General features: G+C 40.7%; 1 protein-coding gene across 2 annotated transcripts; it reads left to right on the forward strand.

The window, feature by feature from the left end:
- Nucleotides 1-269: 269 nt before the first annotated feature.
- On the forward strand, nucleotides 270-21,134 carry kcnj6 (potassium inwardly rectifying channel subfamily J member 6). 2 transcript variants are annotated; one of them, XM_005923149.3, is made up of 3 exons: nucleotides 270-717; nucleotides 14,149-15,066; nucleotides 19,776-21,132. In XM_005923149.3, the coding sequence occupies exons 2-3, from the start codon at nucleotides 14,172-14,174 to the stop codon at nucleotides 20,126-20,128; spliced, it is 1,248 nt and encodes a 415-aa protein (XP_005923211.1). In that variant the 5' UTR covers nucleotides 270-717; nucleotides 14,149-14,171; the 3' UTR covers nucleotides 20,129-21,132. The 2 variants fall into 2 exon arrangements, with proteins under 2 accessions (XP_005923211.1, XP_042077358.1); XM_042221424.1 differs by lacking the exon at nucleotides 270-717 and having other exon boundaries at nucleotides 14,153-15,066; nucleotides 19,776-21,134.
- The last annotated feature ends 653 nt before the right edge of the window (nucleotides 21,135-21,787 follow it).

Below are 21,787 nucleotides of genomic sequence, written 5' to 3' on the forward strand. Positions count from 1 at the left end.
CTCTTCTTCCAGCGTCTCGTTGAATGTAAACTGCGAAGAATTTAAGCAATTCTGGAGACAAAAGGGAATCCAACCCGGTATCAGCAAGGTCCAGCTAATAAAGTGGCCAAGTGTATGTACGGTATAGCTTATGTCCTATAATGACGTCCTTTTTATTTGACCAAAATACTGCAGCTCCTGTAATGATGCCTCTTTTATTTTTTCAAGTTTATTGAATTATTGGCAAACGAACTGCTGAGAAATTTAAAGCGACCTCGTTCACGAGTCTAACAATGATGTCAGAAAGGCTTCTGCATTAATTTTGCATTGTTTTACTGATATATTGCTTATTTCTCCTGATGTTTCCATGCACTGTGTATCCGCACTGTGTTGTATCACCTCCCATATTTCCAGTCCCCCTCCTTCTCCTCCCTCTCTCTCTCTCTGCTTACTCTTTCTCTCTTTTTCCTCAACCTTCCTCTTCCTCTCTCGCTCTCTCCCTCTCTCTCCCTCACTGCCCACCTATGTCTCTCTCCCAGCTGAGAGGGGTGGAGGCTGACGGCCGATGGTTTTTAAACGGATAGGGGATGGAGGAAAGGGGGAATTAGTGGCTCCTCTTCACTCGGTCTTCGCAACAGCGTCCCGGTAATCAGAGACCAGCAGCCTCAGCGGAGATTTTTCATGGGAACGAAACGGCTTAAAATGAGCCGGGGAGTGATCGCTGATCTGCTGCACAAGGTAAGAGCCTCTCCTTCCTGCGCGGCTCCTTGCGGCGATGCTGATGATCGGCTTGTTAAATGTAATCATGTGTTTTATATGGAAGGGGGGGAGGAGGGCAGTGGGGGTGGATAGTTACATAACAGTGCATATCAGAGATTAATTAAGACAATAATAATCAGCATAAGAGAAAGACAGACACACAGAGGGAGAGAGAGATAAGGGGGAAAGGCGCATCTCAGATGGTGGAAGCTGACTGAGGAAGCTCCCGGCGGCTGTTTTGTGCGCTGACATGATAAGGAGAGGAAAGCAGCCGCTCGGATGGAAGAAACTGGAAGGTGTTGAAGAAAATGTTGCAGGCTGTGAGCGCCTGCAGGCCTCACGTCACCACAGGACACAGATAAGGCTAATAAACGAGCCACACTGCAGCACATAAAGGCAGCAAATGAAGCAACGACAGGAGGCCATCGTCATGATCATTATTATCATTATTATTGCTGTTATAATCGCGATCACCTACACACCCCCACACCCGTGACAGCGGGGGAAATATCTCCTGCTTGGTTTGCTCTCGAAATCATTTAGCCAGGTCGTAATAAAAACCCCTGCTGTTATATTCACTTCACTTTTCCCTGGATTACAGGTGAAGCTAAACCTCCCCCTCCCCTTAACCAGCCCACTCGTGTTTTTCTTTAATACATATAAAAGTTTTTAAATAAAGGTTGAAACTTCCCCTAAACAGAAATTATACTCGCATATAAAACTGAAATGAACTGTAATGATGATAAAAATAAATTATAAACTAACAGCTCCTCACACTTGAATAACCTCAGGTCGTGACACAGCCCCTTCTAATTCATTCATTCATTCATTCATTCATTAACTTAATTTCATAAGGCAGCCAGGTTAAGATGTGTGTCCAGAAACATTTGATGGTGCAAAAGCAAGCACGAAGTCCAGAAATGGTTCATTTCCTTTCAGTCGTGCTTTAGAAATGTGCTGTAGGGGTTATAAACTGGGCAAACTGGGATGTGCTGGAGGTTTTTCCAGAAAAAGAAAAGAAATGCAGTGAAAAGCAGGCTCTGCCGGGGTATAATTAACTCAAATGGAGTGGTGTAATTAATTATTTATAAGTCATTTAATCGGGTGGTCCGAGAAACATTAATAATTCTGCACAAGCAGCAAACAAATATGCAGCAACACAACCACAACAGACAAAAACCATTAGGCGACACCACATAATAAAGCTTTTTAGGGCAGTCTGCACTTTAGTTATTGGACTGTACCCTGCACAATGTAAAAGAGAAGAAGAGAGACATGATTTGGCAACTTCTACAGCCTGTTTTCTTTTTCTGTTATAAAATATAACGTGAATGGGAATTTATTGTCCACTGAAGTCCTTTAGGGTTATAAATCTGACGGCTGTAATCTCAAGCAGTTAATGAAACCGGTAATTCCTTGACCACTTTCATTTTAAAGCCTTAAAATGTAGAATTTATGAAGATTTCTTTCTTCTTTCTTTCTTTTTATGAAGATATTTGCCATTAAAATCTGTTCAGGTGTAAATCTGACTCACAGTTTCCAACTGCAGTGATTTTTCCTTATGAAATAGCATAGTATAAATAGTTTGATCCAATAGACAGTGAGTACATTGGATCCCAGCCTCCTTTAAAAAAACATTTTCTTCTGTGTTGCTCATTTAAGTCGGTTACCTGAGGCTCCTGCCAGTCTCCACTCTGTGGTCCTCCTCTGGAGTAACGCCGATTTTGTGCTGGTAACACGATTCAGCAGCATTCACTCTGTGCTTGTTTTCCTGCTGATACTGTGTCTCAGTTGATATTAACTCAATCCTGTTCTGTTGATAGTCACTTTGCATTTGTCTGCATAAAATGTATGTTTTTTGTTTGAGGCTCATTTTCCTTCCCTGGACTACCACCCTGGCTAGACATGTCAAAATATCAGAAATCAGGTCATTAGTAACAATATTCTTGTTCTTGTGGCGTAGACCAATCCACCGGACTAATAACATGCAGACCCCTTCTCCCCTTGTTGCTGCCAAAGCAGCTCTGACCCTCTGTCCTGTGGTGGCTGGCATCAGGACGTTGGCAGCAGATCCTGTGGGTCCTGATGGCTGAGGCCTCAGAGCTTGATCCAAAGTAACATCATATTAGAATCCACCTCAGTCTCACAGCAGTTTCTAAAACAGTCACAACTGTTATTCTATTATTTAGTTTCTTTTGGCACGTGTGCTGCTTTTCTGTCAATGTGCTCAAAATCAGTATTTTCTCCTTTTAAAGGGTGAAAAAGTCCACATTCTGAAACTGATGGAAGTCATTTAGATTTCCTCACTTCAGTTGTGTTTTTTTAAAAGCATTTCCAATCATAAGAAGCTACTTGGCTACTTATATATGTTGCAATTTGGGTTAAAATATAGTTGCCAAGTTGTTTCTTGGTGCGTTGCCTTTGAAGAGCCTGGACACAACATATGCTGCAGACATGGACATATACTTCCTGCCCATGACTGTTTTTTCCTGACTATTTCATGTCCTGTGCTGAGGCCTGGAGGAGGAATTCGAGAGTTTGGAGACCAGGCCATAAGCTTGGCTTATCTTTCCTGAGCAGTTTTTTTCTAAGTGCTATAGAAGAAGATGCTGTTGTGGTGGAGGAGGCTGCTGCTGTTGGAGAGTGCAGGTCTGCAGCAGTGTGTAGGTGGAACAAGCATCCAAAGGTTGCACTATAAACCCAGTTATAAGTGGCCTTAGGTAACATGTTAAAGAAGGTAATAAGTTGTTTTTTGTTTACAACAGCAGCCTGTATAATATTAGAGGGAGAACCCCAGCGATCAATGACCTCTGCTGTGAGAGTGGGGAGGAAGAACTCCATCTTTAACAAGAAGAGACCTCCAGCAGAGCCAGGCTCAGAGAGTTGTAGCATACTGCCTCAGCTGGTTGACAGAGGAAGAGAAGAAGAAATGACTAGAGGTTCATAAAGTAATAATGTTATATTATCAATGTTTTTCAGCATAGCTTCACATTTTTGCTGCTTTGCTGCCATCAGAGGCTGAAAGCATTTTGCTGCTGGCATAAAGTTTACGATGGGTGTCTGTGTTTTGTTTTTTCGTTTTTTCATTTTTGATGGAGAAACACTGAAAATACTGACAATAACAAAAGCTGTTTACAGTAAAACTCTCTCATTTAGCTTTTTGTTGCCCAGTAGCTGTCGTGTCCTGCCTCTAGAAACTCAGTTAGCAATTTTAATGCGATTACTGTTTTTAAAATTATTGCACTTTAACAAAAGTCATTACTTAGAGAAGTTGATTTAACAGTAAAATACAGGTTTAAGAATTACTCTTGCACTAAAATTCTTTTCTCAAGCTGCACAGGTTAAATGAAGATATTAAGCGATGGCCAGATTGCTTAATACCTTCTTACCACAGTTCCCAAAAGGCTGCTTCCTTCTGGGAACTGTGGTAACATGCTGCCAACATGGAACTTGTACAGTCGTGGATGGCTTGATGCTGAACAAATGTAAAACTGATTAATAAAGCATAAAATGCAATTGAAATATGTTTAGTTAACCCTAACAATTTGGAAATTTCTATTAAAAAAAACAACATAGATGAAACGAAATAGCTCAGAAAGGTGAAAAATTAATGCTTGAAACATTTTAAAAATCTAAAAAAAAGTCTAGTTCTGTTGTTGTGTGCAGAAACCCTGCAGAAAACCAGTCTTACATTCTTTATGAGAACAAAGATGATGTGAGCATGAACACGTTTGCTCAAACATGAAAGGTGTTTTTTGGCCCATCTTTAAAGGATGTCAGGTTTTAATGAACACATGCATGGTGTGTAACCCAAAATTAATACATAAAATCACAACCGAGGGCCGGAAAAAAAATACTACGCACACTCTACTATTAAAACTGAACATCAAAGCGACGTAATACCCAGAAAAACACACACAGACGCCAAGCCTAGACTTCTGGGTGGCTGCATATCAACGATGATCAAAATGTGCACATGAATATTTGCACAGATGAGCTTCAAAGCCTGAGGGAGCTTTTGACATTTACACATTTTTTAAAATGTGTTTCAAAACTTGCTTACTTTAAGATTACTAAAGGCTTTGCGGATTTCATAACCCATTAATAAAGATCCTTAAAAAAACTGTGACTGACACCCAGAGTTCAGCCCACGTGGTGATGCCCTCACAAAAGTCAATTTATCAATAATGAACAAACCCATTAGCCTTTACAAATGACTTCTGGTGATTAATGCAGACTTGATGAATAACCTTAAATTGATATACCTGAACATTCTTACTGACCAGGCCCACACATTTCCTGTGAAAGAGTCAGCTCACTTAAAACACACAAGGTTAGATCCAGATCAAATCTGTGCTAGGATGTGAAAATTATTTGCATGTGACGTCTATAGTGCCTGTCCTCAGCTGTTTGTGTGGCTAAAAATAGCTGGAGTCCCCATGCGGCTTCTGCCGGATTTTAGCCACATCTGGATGTTGCTACCTGGTCAACAATCACCCCCAAACGGCAAAGGCACAGAAAGAAGCTGAAGCACCAATGACACGATTGTCTGCTGCTGCTGTTGTGTTCACGCATGTCATCAGTCGATGTTCATCCTACACAGCACGTCTACATGCATCCTGCTGCAGGCCAACAAACGATGTTCAGCATCGTTGCACTTGTGTAACCATCTGTGAAACGGACCATCTTGTGTGTAATATCCTCCAGTGTTTCAGTTTAGCACCGTTTGTAGCTTCATGAGCGGGATCTGGTGGGATGAGCTGTTTTGGGGGATGCTTTCCTATAAAAGTCATCTTTATCTACCTTTAGGCCTCATGAGGCCATATACGGTTTATATAGATGGGCTTGTTAATTTCACGTGTAGCCTAATGTTTAACTGAAAATCTGTGGGTGTACAGATAGACGGCCTACAACCAAAGGTTCACCATATTAAGGTTCAAATAGGACAGGGGCCCAGAGACCAGTTTGAAACCACCTGTAAAACCAGCAGTCTTCAAAATAAGGGTTCTCCAACCAGTTTGTGAGTGGTTGCCCATAGTTTGCATTGTCTGCAAACTACTCATGAAGAGATGGTGAGACTGTGAAAACTGAGACATAAACCATCCAAACCAGCGACCACGACCGAAATCTGCCAGTAATGAAAGCGATCAGGATGAGGTCTTTGGTGCAGCACAGTCTTTGTGAGTGATGCCATGTAGCAAATGTCAGTAACCAGTCTCCAACCAACCGAAGAACACATTTTTCCTGGCAACCGGAGGTCATCTGGGGGTCACCAACCAGTCTGTATTGACTGAAGCCTTATTTGGATGAACTATCCTCGAGGGAGGGGGTGGCACAGTGTATACGAAGGGTAATGTTATTATAGTTAACTAAAACTAAATTAAACCCCTCCCCCCCCAAAATTTTAGTATATTATAAATAAAATAAAATAAAAATTACAACTAACACTAACTGAAAATGAAGTAAAATAAAATAAAAATAGAGACGAAATATTAAATATTGACAAACATTAAGTATGTGTCAGTTTGGTAAAAATTGTTACATGTTTACTGAGACTTTGTCTACAAGACTGCGTGTGTAATACCTGTGTTGATTTTCCTAAATATTACTGATGACATAGAAGATAATATTTTAGATATTAATAAAATAAAGACTAAAACTAACACTGAAACTAATAAAAACGAAACATTTTAAAATAAAAAAAACTTACCCAAACTAAAATGAATTGAGAACAAGAAGTCAAAATTAAATAAAAATAAAAACTAATTAGAAAATTCAAAGCTATAATAACTCTGACGAGAGGAACAGACTTCCTGCTTTGAAGCTTAAAATCCTAGAGTTCAATAAAACACAAATAATTCATTAATAATCAGCTCAAATCTGCAGGCTGATGAGGACGCACACATAAATGTTCCCCCGTCAGTGTATTTATGTTGGATGGAACTATCCACAGAGGCTGTAAACATGCTTTTTAATGTTGTGAAATTTTAACATTTTAACACGGGAACATATTTGAAGCACACTGAACGCTCAAGTGGCCACTTGAGGAACTGCAGTTTTTGGCACGTAGTTTGCTTCCTTTTCCAGCTGTGAGCCCATCAGCTTGTCTTGACTTAGCCTTTCTGGGCAACAGACAGTATTTGGAGTCTTTCAGTCTTAATATCTACATAGCAGCTTATTGGTTCATGCACCAGTCATTGATTCATTTATAAATAACTGTAGAAAATGTATTTGCTGTCAGATCTCCTTCTTCTTTGCAGTCTTGATGGACGGGATGACCAATGAGGTCACGGTGGACTATGATGTTTGCAGATGATACTCTAGTGAGAGCAGGGAGCAGGTGGAAGAAAGGCTGCAGAGGTGGAGGTATGCTCTGTAGTGAAGAGAGATGAAAGTAGAAGCAAGAGAGCACACGTGTGTGAAGGAGAGGCAGGCAGGTGTAACAGGGAAGCTGCAAGGAGAAGAGGTAGTGAAGGTTTAAAGCAAGGGACGGTGTACAAGATAGGTAAAGATGAGGAGAGTGCAGGCAGGGTGGAGCAGGCGGAGATGAGTCTCAGGGTGATTTGTGACAGAAGGAATATAAAAAATAGACAGGAGAGGCTGAGGTGTTTTGGATATGTGCAGAGGAGGCCTTGAAGAAGAAAGAAGGAAAAGAGGAAAACCTGTGAGGAGGTTAATGGTTGTAGTGAAGAGGGTTGGTGTGACAGGGGAGGATGCTGGGGTGAGATGGAGGTCGATGACCCGCTATGGTGATCCCTAAAAGCAGCAGCTTTTTCCTTTTTGGAAAATTTAACCCCTTTTTTGTTCTCCACGCCGTCTGTTTACCTGCATGCTGCAAAAGCCCGCTCAAGCATGATTGGTCAGCAGCATCCAGACACTACGCCTGAGAACCAGAAAGTTTCTGTTACTAAAAACCGCTTCCCGTAATCACAGATTCTGAATGTTCATAAGCAGATATTTGTTTACAGAGATTGCTTCGTGTGTGCCAGCTCTCTCTCTCTCTCTCTCTCAGCTGTTATACAGATAATAACCACAAAGCCTTTCTGGAACCAGTGAACTTCACCAAAAAAGCATTCCTTTGTCAGAGTTTCCTGCACCATCACCACTCAGTTTTTAATATGTATATTATGTAATATGTATATTTAATATGTATGTAATAGCTATTTAAGTCATCATTTGTCTAGAGATATTTAAAGCAGCTACTTGGAGACTATAAGAGCCATGAGAATCAAAAGTGGTAAAGTGGTGGGTTATGAAACCAAAAACTCAAAGATGCTGAAAAGCTCCACTGAGCTGAGGGGCCGAGTAGCAGTATAGTGATAACAGCTGCTGTAATTTGTTATCAATATTTACTTATTGATTACACAAATGAGATAAAATTCATCCCGTGAGACTTGGCAGCACTAAACTTTTATTTCATTATCTTGGGTTTTATTGTTTTCTGTGCCAAACATCCTCTTAATAAGCCGGTGTTATCAGATATTTATTCACAGATATTCAGCATTAGAATAAAAAAACAGATGTCACATGAATGGGAGCTCTGTGCACAAAGCACATGCAGCACATTGTTCTTCCTTCGGGCCCCGCTGAAACGAGATGAAACAGACAAATGTTATCCAACGCCGTGGCCTCATCCAGTACATTCCTGCTATATTGTGAGCACTTTGGTAGACTGAGCTGTGCGTTGCCATGGAAACCAGTGCTGCTCAAGCTCATAATATTCCCCCGTGAATGGAGAGCAGAACGGCTTCAGCACAGCCATTTGTTCCAGTGGTAGGAACGCTGATGGTGGTGGCTTAGGATCGTATGTGCGGAGTAAAGGAAATCAATGCTGATCTCAGGACAGTCCGAGGCGCAGGCTCGGGCTCGGGCGGAGGGGTGGGAGGTGTGGGAGGTCGGGGGGAGAAACTCCTAATGTGACACACTTATCAGAGGGATCACACAACAAACCCCGCTGTGTTCAGTTTTCAGCACCACACGCAGAACAAAAACGGACAGGAGGGCGCAGCAGGGACCTTTAAGGAGGAGAGGTCAGGTTCAGGAAGTTTAAGAGGCTGAGGGGTTTACAGAGTGCAGCCTTCCTTAAATCTGACTCAAGGTTATTTTTTTCCTATTTTCTTTTTCTTTTCTTTTTTTTTTTACCAAATGCAATTAGTGTCGGTTCTTATCTGCAGCTCTGTCCGAAAGGATGATGATGAGGCCCGATTTCAACATTTGTCCTGGATATCATATTATAGACCACTCTCTGGCCAAGCAGTCAACCTTTTTTCACACAATTTGTTTTACATCTATAAAAACACAATATGCACAGCCTCAAGGAAGTACAAAAAATTGGGATGATATAATTTTAATTGCCATGGCTATTTCAAGGGCCCTGTGATAGGATGGCGAGCTTTCCAGGATTTGCTCTGCCTGGCATAAGCTCGAGCTCTCCCATGACCTGAAACTGGATGGATGGATTTTATATCACAATATTTACCATAAACCACCAGAAAAGAATTTCAAACTAGTGTAAAATAATTAAATGATTGGGCCTTAAATTATAGGCTAGATGAGGGCAGTTCAATAACATTGACAGAATCACTCCTCCTAACTAAACTCCACCTTCAGAGCGAGCAAATTAAATAACAAAGCAACTCTTTCATTTCTGTGTCTTTAAAAGTTCTATTTTTATGCGAAGTTTAACCTTGCAGGACCAACTTTATAACTCCCCGAGTTAATTTTGTGCAACCACAGTGTGGATTAAAGAACCAGTTCAGTTGAGAACTGGTTCCAAATTGTCCTCAGAGCTCAATTTATTTATTTTTGTCAATGTGGGCATGTTTTTCTGACAGTTGTGCATTTCATAACAATGACGTCAAACTCGAGCCAGCGGAGCTTTTTGGACACCTGAGTCTCATGCGAGCCTTTTATTCTGCTCTTTTTTTAGCGTTCATACTCAGAGATCATACAACATGTGTAGGCTGCAGGAAGCAGATCAGGGATCTTTAAGAGATTCGATATCGAGAGCATGACCCACGGTAGAGTGAATAATGACATTAATATCTTAATAATGTCTGTCAAACAAAATGACTCAGGCTATAGACCCCCTTTTTTCTCCTAATCCTCAGAGGTCCTGACATGAACCGAGTGATAATTCTTCTGCTCTAATTTAACCTTGTGAGGTCTCCCTATGTGACCCTATGTTATCTGAATTTCCATATTGATGCTTTATTTAAAAATATACTCCAAAGTCTCAGTTAGATTTTGTTGAATCTATTCTTCATGCTTCAGTCTTGAGCCACTCCTTATTTCTCCAGGTTTCCTGAAGGTCCAACGTTTGTCTTTGGACATTGGCTCCTTTTTCACTCAGAAGAATATTTTTTTTGTGTTATTGTTTCGTAAGCCATTTAATGCTGACCTATGAATCATTCAAGCATAAAAAAGACAACTAACTTAAGGGATGAACCAGTGTTGAGTTTATGGTATCTTTAGGTGTTTTGTTACTTAGTGTTTCTTTAGTTGAATCTCTGAAAAATGCCAAAAGTAACAGTTTGACAGACATAAAATTCAATTTTTGCACCAAGAAGATGATTTCCAAACGGTGGCATATCTCAGCATGGTGTGCGGTTTGTTCTTAAAACTTTTGAAGAAACTGGACAAGTGGAAGACAAAAGAAGAAGTGGCAGGGCTAAAAAGCTATGAATAGCGGAGGTTAAATAGCATCACCTTATTTTTACATCGCTTGAAAGCCGGAAATGTCATGATCCAAATGGTGTAACTATTTTATAATAGCAATATTGCAGCAGCTGCACAAATTCCTCATTTTCTAAAAAGAGTGTTTCAGTTTTTCTGATGTCATTTGACAACTCTCATGTCACGTACACACAGTTTTCCAAGCTTTTAGTTAAAAAAGAGACTGGATGGTCTCTGGTGTAGCTCACTGGGTTGACTACGTGACCCACTGCCATAAGACTAATGCAGAGGCTATTTAATGCCTGTCTTCTCTGTACTATCCTGTTGCAATGACTGAAAAATCCCAACAAGTGCCCAACTTTAAAAGTGTTGCTTAAAAACTTATGTATGAGTATTTTGTACATGCATGAGTTTTCCTGTCCAAGCCTCTTTGGCACAACAGTACAGCACACACAGAATACTCCACTGTACACAATGCTTTGTTGGGAAACTAAGTTAAATCTCCAACCTGAGCTAAAAGTGCCGTCTTAAAAGGGCTGTCAGGATACGAAGTGAGTTTGGGTGATGGCTCTCAATCTCACTTCGCAGTATGGCTTCCTCGTGGCTGCCGGGGAGCTCCTCAGCACCCACGGAGCTGAATTACAACCTGAATTCGGTGTTACACACTTGCTCTGCACTGGATGAGTTACTGTGACAAAGCGTAGTTTGCTGTTGGCAGCGTAGGCGGTGACACGTTTTCCCTCAGCTGCACCCGAAGCTGCACGGATTCACGCTGAGCCTGTTTATTAGCGGTGGTGAATCTGCGCACTAGGCTTTAAACAATGGCAGAGTAGGAGGTCTATTGTTTATGATATTATTTGCATGCGTGCCTTGTTTGTGTAGCTGCCACTCACACTGTCCACACTAAGTTGGTTTAATTTGTAAATGCATCTGTAAGCACTCCTTCCAGACATTTTCCTTTTTCACAAAAGCAGCTTCAACTGAGAGAATGTAAAGAGCGGACAACCTGTAGACTTCGACGTGATCTTTGAGAGGCTCGATAAAGAGCCTCCCTTATATTACTGTGACTAAACTGGATGTAGCGTTTTGTTGTGTTTCATTTCTGCCGCATCTAATTTGGTAGAGTTGCAGTTGAGAATTTATAGAACAGCCTCAGTGTTTACTGACTCATCGAGTATGGCTGTTACTTACTGAACCTCTCTGGCCTCGTGTTGGCAATCTGTCTGCATTTATAAATTCAACAACAATTATTTGCAACTTTTTTACTGTCAGCAGAAGTCAAACCCGAGTTGTTCAGAGACAGGTTGTCTTCCACCCAGTGATGTGCACAATCACCCTGAATGTGATTGCACAGGTTGAGGTTGAGCGTTGGTGCACGCTTGACCTTTGGGTGTCCAGTTAGATCACCATAGCTACTTTCAGTCTGTCTCTGAGCGTGAAAAATTCAGTGCAACCACCGATTTAGTCTGAAGGATGACTCTGTCCTATTTTCACTGTAGTGTGACTGAGACATTTATCTTTTTTTGTTAGTCCTCCGTAGTGTGTAAGTTCTAGTTTAGCGTTTTGGAGTCTGATATTTGAGTTAGGTCTTTGTATTTGGTTTATTATTATACCTGCCACAGTTTCCCATGTTCAGTGAGTTTCCTTAGTTTAGTTCTCTTCTTATTACCTGTTTCATTTTGTCAGGTGTTTTGTGACTGATTTGACAATGAGGACATTGAGTGTCCTCAATGTCTCCACCTGTGACTCATTTCCCCAGCTCCCTCCACTTTGATCATTACCATGTGGTTAAATAGTCCAGTCCTTCACTTCAGTGTTTATCAAAGCATCTGTGTTACCTTCCTACTCTGGATTTTTCTGTTTATTTCCCTTGTGGACTTAACCTAATAAAAGGTGCATTTTTGTTACTTCTGCCTGCTCTTTGGGTCTTGCATTCAACAAACTGTGAGACAAGCTCAGACATCAGACTGCTTTCTTCTATTGGCTCTATATGATGTTTTCTGGGGATATCCCTAATATGGTCACATCAATGCACAAATGCACTTGCTGCCTCTATTTGCGAGCAACGTGTGATTAAAGGGAGAAGAGCTAAAGCCCCAAAGCCCAGTAATAGAAATAAAGATCATTTTAAACCATGAATCATGCAAAGCTACTATAGTAGAGGCCAATAAAGAAAACATGCAGTTGGGAAGGCCATTTAAGGGTAAGATTTATGACAGAAGATGTACATTTAAATTCAGTTTGTGGGTTTTAATCGGGGCAGCATAGCAGCTCAAGAACAAGTGTTGATTAATGTGTTGTTTAGTACAATCTGTAGTAGTCTGGGAAGTGAGACGGAAGAAAATATGCATTACAAAAATGTCGATTTGCATTAATTTAATTTGTTGTTAGTTTCTTTGTGGGCAGAGGTCAACGGAAATACGATCAGGAGCGCTAATTTCCACACACAAATGGTTTCATTGTTATTGCAGATGGCGCCGTGGAATTAAATTTAAATTGCTAATCTAACCAATGCAGTAAAAAGTATGAATTCAGCACTGATGTACGCACAGCAGTGAAAGCCATTTAACGTTGGGAATAACAATATACTATTGCTTAGTTGTAATTGTTTTCCATAATGAATCTGAGCTGAGTGACGTGTTTTCCAAAGCTACTTCTGAATCGTATTATTCGGGTGGCATTTTCATTAAAAGCCACACTCTTGACAGTGTGGATAATTCATGTCCAAATGAAAAAAATAATTAACCCTCTGTGCCAACCAAGCCAGAGGAGCTTTCTTCTTTTTACCATAATTCTTCAATTGTTTATGCTTTCAAACTAATTCAGACATCTCCGTGAAAATAGCCCACCACTGCTCCACGTCAAGTACAATTTGTTATGGTGATGATGTTGTTTTGGGCGAGTCGTAGCAGCTCCAGGAAACTGAAGGGGGGAAGGGTTGAACAACTGGAGATGGCTGATTGGTGAAAAACCCAGTGTGAAAAAATGACTTGTGCAGGCTCATATTATCTTGTTTTCACCGTAATTAGACAGATCTAATATATTTAAATTTTAAGTTCCAATTACAAACGTAAACAACTGTAAAATATTTGTTATATTATATGTGTGTTTTCTGAAAAGAAAAAACAAATACATCTCAAATTATTTATGCTCAAAATGCTGACTTTAAGTAATTTGTTTACATGTAAATTTCCTGCGTGATTTTGTTACACTTACACTGTGAAACATTAAAGCTAATGCAACCTGGTCAGATAAATTTCTTGATTGGAATGCATTCAGTTTATAACCAGCATATTTTCCTTAATTAATGATTGTTTGGAAAAAAAAATAAACATTTGATTTGATATATTTTAGTTTATGTAGCTGTAGACTAATGACATGTGATTGACAAGTTGTTAGCCATCCAGACCATCTAGACCATCCAGTCTGAGCATGTGGTTTGATAGTCATAGTTGCAGTTCACTTATCACATGTGGTTACAAAACACCAAGGTGGTATGCTCTTTTACGCTCCAAATGTGGATTTGTTTTTATACTTCCTTGTCTGTCAAATATTATTCTCTAAAACACCACACTGCATCTAAAGTAAAATAACGCCAAATGAGGTACCCATCGTATTGATTGTATTGAAATATTAATAAGTTAGATCCTGAACAACCGTCTAGATGTGTCACCATCATCTAAGAGTTCCTGCACTTGCTAACTCATGATCACTGCTGTGTTCTTCCTCTTGCAGGCTTGAATCCACCGAGAAACCCCATGGAGCAGGATGTGGAGAGCCCAATAATCAGAAAGCCCAAGTTGCCAAAGCAGGCCAGAGAGGACCTGCCTAAACACCTGGCAGAAATCGACCGGGTGAAAAAGATTCAGCGGTATGTCCAGAAAGATGGGAAGTGCAACGTCCATCACGGAAACGTCCGAGAGACGTACCGGTATCTGACAGACATTTTTACCACACTGGTAGATCTCAAGTGGAGGTTTAACCTCTTCATCTTTGTGTTGGTGTACACGGTGACATGGCTCTTCTTTGGCTTCATGTGGTGGCTTATTGCCTACCTCCGGGGTGATCTGGACCATATAGCAGACAACCAGTGGACTCCGTGTGTCAATAACCTCAACGGGTTTGTATCAGCGTTTCTGTTCTCCATTGAAACAGAGACCACCATTGGTTATGGATACAGAGTGATCACGGACAAATGCCCCGAGGGAATAGTGCTGCTTTTAGTTCAGTCAGTGCTGGGATCTATCGTGAATGCCTTCATGGTGGGTTGCATGTTTGTTAAGATCTCACAGCCCAAGAAACGGGCTGAGACACTAGTGTTTTCCACCAATGCGGTCATCTCCATGAGAGATGGTCGGCTGTGCCTGATGTTCAGAGTTGGAGACCTCCGAAACTCGCACATCGTCGAGGCTTCAATCAGGGCCAAGCTTATCAAGTCTAAGCAGACCAAGGAGGGGGAGTTCATCCCTTTGAACCAGACAGATATAAACGTGGGTTACAACACAGGAGATGACAGGCTCTTCCTGGTATCGCCACTCATCATCTGCCATGAGATCAATCAAAACAGCCCCTTCTGGGATATCTCACAGGCCCACCTGTCCAAGGAGGAGCTGGAAATTGTTGTGATCCTCGAGGGGATGGTGGAGGCCACAGGTGAGTCATCAGATTCAAAATCTCAGAGGTTAAGGTGTACAGTAATTGCTGTTTATTGGATCTAATGTCACACAATGACTTTCTAATGCTTTATTTATTGCAGAGAACTGCTTCACCATATCTCTGGAGTAGTGCTCAGTTAATTTTGTAATTTTAACAAAATGATTACAAACATGTTTTCAGTGCTCAGCCTGACCAATGCCACCAGCTGTGCTGGATTTCAGTATGTATGTTTGAATAATAATTGTTAAAATACTTAAATCTGCCGTTAGAATTTCAGCTTTTTTCTGATAATAGTGAACTGGCTGCCATTACGCTGGATCTGCCATTAAAGGCACATCTTGAGAGAACACCAGTGTATCTGGCCACAACTTCTCATATATCTCAGAAGGTTATCAAAAAAACATCTCTTCAAGTTTATTTGGATTTACTGTATTGTTGCTGGATTTGTAATACATAGAAGGCAGTGGACTTCAGTACAAAAGCTCACCTGTAGTCAGAGCTTGCTGACCTACAATGAACCACATCTTACCTTAAGACACTGGAGGGGAATCAAATACTGCTTTGCACTCTGCAGCTTTAATGTACTACAATGTCCTTTGAAATACATTCATTTTTAAGTCACTGTAACATTTTTAAGTTTCACTGACTCTTCTTCTGGCACAACCGTAAGGAATCTTATTTTGAAGGGATTTCCACTGAAAGTTGGTGCACACGTCTCCCACAGGGTCAATCTGGGAACCCATCAGTAAGCCTGACGACAGCCTCAGATAATTTTAGGGTGGCAGGAGATAACTGGGACAAGACTTCCTGTTCCACATGCCACTCGTCATTTACTAATGCGGATAACTCTTTTATAAAGCCAGTAAAATGCTAAAGACAGGGGATAGTCAGTGGTTTCAAGATCGCTTTTCAGAGGTATTTAGCCATCTTTTGGTCTCCATGTGGTCTGCTTTTATGTGGTGCACAAAAATTAGTTTTTGCAACATTGTTTAAGGTTTAATTAACCTCATCACACCACATATGCAAACAGGAGGTGCAACACAATTTTGTATATGTCCAGCATTAGTGTTTTTTCTCATATTATATCAGAGCAGTATGTGTCACGTGATAAAGCAAGTGTGTAAGTTCATCCCTGAATGTGTGCATAGTATTTCCACGTTAAGCTTAACAACTGATATATTAAGCCACAGCTGGACTGGCCATCGAGTTCCATATTGAGGTGAAAAGGAAGCGATTTGTCCCGTACTTCAGCTAGAATTAAAAAATAGACACAAAGCTGGAGTTATTCTGTCTTTGCTGCGCAGTTGCATCTACTTCTCTCATTCACTCCCCCTTCCTCTCCTGTTATTACTTCAAACATGAAACTGATCAATGATCAGCTGATCGGCTTTTCTGCTGCAAGTCCCGTCTTGATTGTTTATCGCCAACTTTGCGCTAGAAAGAGGAAACCAGCGGATAAACAACACCAGCACGTTTAAGCGTGATAAGCTGTTGTTAGAATGTATTTAATATTACTTTCTAGTATAAGCTGAGGTTTGCTGGAGCCACAGCTGTAAAAGCTGCTGGTCATGATATCCGTTTGGATATGTAGCGAGAGTGAAACATGAAGATGAAACCAGGAGATGTCCTTACTGAACGGGTGAGTTAAAGGGAAGTTATGAACTGTTTCCGAGAGACAAATAACACCAGGATCCTTTTTTACGTAGCTGACGGCTGGTAACTGTGCAGGGGCGGGTCTAGCAAAGTTTTGCCAGAGGGGCCAGGTTGGGCATTAACAGGGAGAGGGGGGCACAAAGAAATACTTTTCTTTGTTATGTCATTTAAAAACTTTGAATAAATAATTATCTGAATCTTACAACAAAAGTGGTCATCTGATTAAATGTATAGAAATCCATTATTGTATATAGTAAGTAATAAGTCTAATATATACCCTAGTAAGCTATAGTACTTTTTCCTTTGGGAAGGTACCATCTGTGCAGTCTGCAATTCTGTTGAAGAAAGATGTTGAATCTATTTAATTATTGTAGAAAAAGAATTGATTTCTGTGCATTTGTCTTACACTTGCATTAAATTAAAGTTGATTACATCGATTAAGCATCATGAGGTGGAGGGTGGGGGGTGGTTCCCTAATATTTTTGCTGGGAGTTGGCAACCCTATTAGATAGGTTGCTTAATATTTCCACTAAGTACTCTTTAAAATACCAGAATAGGGGGGATGGTGTAGATTTAAAGTTATTATTTTATAGTTCAGTGTTGCTGAACTATAAAATGTTTTGGGTGCAGTGTATTTTTTGCATACAGGTATGACAGAATAGCTTCAGTCTCTTGTTTTTTAAAACTTGATTATGAACTTTTACAAAATGCAGCAAGATATTTATAAAAAAAAAAAACCAGTTTTATTGATTACAAAATATCGGATTCATCTCAGTATCGGCAGATATCCAAATTTATGATATCGGAATTGGTATCGGACATTAAAAAGTGGTATCGTGCCACCTCTACTTTAAAATGTGTCCCAATTAAGTTTCCTTTCAGTCATGCCGCAGCAGTCAACACAATTGATGTAGCTCTTTTTAATTACGCTATGTTTTCAATTCAGACACACATCATCATCGTCTATCTTAAAGAAGGTCCCCGGGATGAGGAAACGCTAACAGAGATGTATATAAAGACAGATGTAAAGCGTTAGAGTTAGATTTAAAAAGATGAGGGCCTGTGCAGAGCACAGCTGCACAGCCGAGAGCAGGATGACCAAAACATCTGGATGGGCAGTAGGAGACATAAGGGAGATACCAACGATTTGCGTCACCATCCCAAAAATCACTCGATTTTCACATCATCATGTTAGATGAGATGGTTGCTGAAATGCCTGAATTCTGAACTGGTGTTCGATCATTTATCTCACTCTCAGACTCAATGAAACAAAAAGAACCAATTACATAATCGTTGCGTGACGTGTTTTGAAACAGCTGCTGGACGCTCACTGAGGACTCTGTTTCCTGCAGACAGCTGAGCCAAAGAGCTCACTGATGAATATGAAAACACAAGTAAACGCTGCTGGAAAGTGATTAGGACCCACTCCTGGTTACAGTTAACTAACCATAGAGGAAGTGTGTTTAAATCACCTGCAGTAACGATGCTGTAAAGATTACAACAACACGCCTGTACATCCAGGGGAACGTTGAGGGATAAGCCTCATTTAAATCCAACTCTACCTGCTAGTACCATCGTTAGCACAGCTCAAGCAGGAGAAAATAAATGTCACCAATGCCCATTTTTCAGAAATCATTCTTCTGCCCAACAAAGCGGGAAACTGGAATATGCTGTCACTTCTTGCTTCGATTTTTCAAAGATAGGTGCAAATGTAAGGTGAAAGGGACAGGAGCTTTGAAAATAACAGAAAGTTAGTTACTGTAGTTGTAATGCAGAGGGAATTATAGCACTTAAAATGCACTTGATCGCAGCAATTCAAAGGGAAGCAAATGGGTTGTTTGTGGAAGATAAAATGTGTGAGCAGCATCTGGCAGATGGGGATGGTGACGCAGGGTGATGACAGGAGCCTCAGGGAGGCTTCAGGATAAATCTACTATTGCTTCTGAGCTGTGAAGACCCCCACGGGACCCTGGGAGTGATGACAGTGGACAGAGGGAGGGAAGGGAAAAAAATCACACCTTTTCCCTGAGTAATTTACACTTTCCGAGGATATCATTATTCCTGCTGTTTATCGCAAATAACCTGCCATAAATCTGCTGAGTGTTTATAGAAAAAAGATGCTCCTTATAGCTGCCGACGTTGCCTGAGAACTGTCACATTTTTTAAATCTGTCTAAATAATCCAGTTATTTGTGATAGTTGCTGTTACAGCAAACTAAATGGTGCCAATTTGTAAAACTGTAAAACAAAACAACAACAAAAAAAACATATATGTATATAAATCTACTTGGTTAACCTCTATAAGAGCAAGTGTTCTGGCAGTTTACTGGTGTGAAACATCCAGATCTTTTCAGGAGTGACCATACCAGCAGATTCACCCAAGGTCAGACGATGCAGTGCTCAGAGAAACTGCAAAAACCCCAAGAGCTCCATCTTGGACTCTACAGGTCTCAGTCAGCACGTTCAGTGTTAAAGTTCGTGACAGTACGATTGGGAAAAACTGAACAACAAATAGCTGGTTTGGATGGGTTACCAGGAGGAACCCTCTTCTCTCTAAAAGAACATGGCAGCACAGCTTAGGTTTGCAAAACCGCAACTGAACAGCCCTTTGGACAGATGACACCACATGTCAGCACAAACACTCAAACCAAATATGAAGCATGGTGGTGGAGGGATGATTAAGGTCACTGCGTCTGTATAAATATTCTAGAACAAGCTGTCCAACAGCTAAAAATTGGCAGAAATTGGGTCGTACAAAAGGACAATGACACCAGTCCATACGCTCTATACCTCGTACTGAAAGTTCTCTGATGGGGTGTGCTATTTAAGCTGCTTTAGCGTACATAAAGTTGATGCTGCCTCTGCAAGCTGCTTTGCAACCCACCTCCACCAATGCGTTTAATGCTAGATTTTCTGTGTCTGTTGCTGCTCTTTGGAGCCTTACAGCCAAAGATAAATTACTGCAATAGACTAGGACTCCCATTTTGACTAAAGATTGCTAAGACTACACGAGTCCCACAGTTTCTAATGGTTTTCCTTGTTTTGTCTCTCCAGGTATGACCTGCCAGGCAAGGAGCTCCTACGTCAGCAGTGAGATCAAGTGGGGCTACCGCTTCACGCCCGTCCTGACGCTGGAGGACGGCTTCTACGAGGTGGACTACAACAGCTTCCACGACATCTACGAAACTGACACACCCACCTGCAGTGCCAAAGAGCTCGCTGATATGGCCAACCGCGCCCGCTTGCCTCTAACTTGGTCGCTGGCTAGCAAGCTGAGCCAGCAGGGGCTGCCAGAGTCTGAACAGGAGGGTCAGGAGACCAAAACCAACCTGGACGAGCAGGGGAAGAGTGAGAAGACCGAGAGGAACGGGGACATTGCCAATTTAGAGAGTGAGTCCAAAGTGTAGCGAGCGTGGCAAGAGGCAAGCGTGAAGTCGAAACGAGATTAATGGACTGTACTGTTGGTCTCCCGCCGAGGAAGGCCACCCATTGAGGACCAATGAGCACAGTAGACCAAGTACCCCTGCACCACGAACTGCTTTTTTCTCAGTGATTTACATTTACCCCAAAAACGAGAAAACACGTAGACATGTGGCCCACCGCTGGAGTGAAAACCCCCTGCGGCAAGTGCATGTTTCAAATATAATGTGATGTCCTCCTGACAAGATTCCTATTATTTTTTCTATTAAGATATTCCTAGGGGCATTTGCTAAGTATTTTTGTATATATTACAAAATGTTTTAAATTCTTTGTTTTGTTGCAGTATTTGACACATGTTTGATACTACTTCCTTTAGGTTAGTTCTGTATATATTCTCTGCCTTACTGTATGTATAAAGCTTTCATTATTTGTTTTTCAGGAATATATAAGCATGTATAAACATTAACTGCAGTTGATTTATCTTGTATTCTGTATATACTGTATGATGATATTATTATTATTATTATTATTATTATTATTATTGTTATAAGGAACACATACAGTTCAATGGATGCAAACTCTAGTTTAAACCAATGAAAGATTCTTCCCCAATGATAAGTGTTCGTTTAAAGTAGTACGACACGAAGCCATGACTTGCTGTTTACAGCTAACTGACTTCAGACAATGGCCCTTTAAAAACTGCATTTTGTCACTTTTGCACACTGGAGTCTTCTGATGAAGGTTAGTGACTGTTTGAGTCTCCAGAAATAACTCACCTGTCACCTAAAAGTATCAATAAATAAACAGTAAGTTGCTTATTATGAACTTGGTGAGATGTTGTTTTTGTAACACTTTTACTCAAATCCAGAATCTACTGACGTACTTTCAGGACACCTTTTTGTTTTTTGTCTGCTTTTCGAATTCTGAAATTTGCACTTAAAATTGCATACAGTGGTCCCTCGCTATCCGGTTGTTCAGTGATGACGCCACGAATCCTACTTCCGGGCCTAAAGTAGTCTGCGTTTAATATGGCTTTTGTGTTGTTAACATGTTTAATGTTATGTATTTTCTTCTATTTGATCTCAAAAAGCTCCTAAAACAGTCAGTGATCACTGTTGACCTCCCTCAGCTTTTATTACCACTAATCATTTATTTAAGCTGACTAACCTCGTATTGTGGATGGATTATCTCAGTTGTTCTCCTGGCTGAAGTTTGGTCCTTTTACAGCATCCTGCCATGCGATTACATTTGTTCCTGACCACCGAGAACACTCACGTTAACTTTTATCGAGTGGAGAAAAAAAAGTTAGCTTGTTTATATTATGCTAACATAGCTGTGTCGCTAGCGGTCACGTAGCACATCATTATATACCAGCTAGCCCAACTTCAGTAACCCTACTGTACAAACGTCACTGCTGTTTAGTTTTCTGTCTTCATTTATGCTGGAAGTGATAACAGAGCTGTACGTTTTAATTTGTTTCCAAAACCCCGCAGTCAGGACATGCTATATTGTATTTAGATAGAAGCTAGCGAGCTAACTCTCTGCTAACTTCTAACTCCGTTAAATGTCATAAATTCCGTTTTCATGGATGCCTGGATGTTAAACTCAATTGTTACACCTGGTAGAGCAGAACGCTGATCATTTTA

Source organism: Haplochromis burtoni, unplaced genomic scaffold (assembly GCF_018398535.1).
Source record: "Haplochromis burtoni strain Fernald_Lab_line unplaced genomic scaffold, NCSU_Asbu1 Contig_66, whole genome shotgun sequence".
Classification (NCBI taxonomy): Eukaryota; Metazoa; Chordata; class Actinopteri; order Cichliformes; family Cichlidae; genus Haplochromis; species Haplochromis burtoni.

Bases quoted from the DNA above. Each gene is read 5' to 3' on its own strand.
- kcnj6 (XM_005923149.3), top strand. From the start codon at position 14,172: ATGGAGCAGGATGTGGAGAGCCCAATAATCAGAAAGCCCAAGTTGCCA. The intron at 15,067-19,775 runs GTGAGTCATCAG...TTGTCTCTCCAG, and splicing joins GGGGATGGTGGAGGCCACAG to GTATGACCTGCCAGGCAAGG.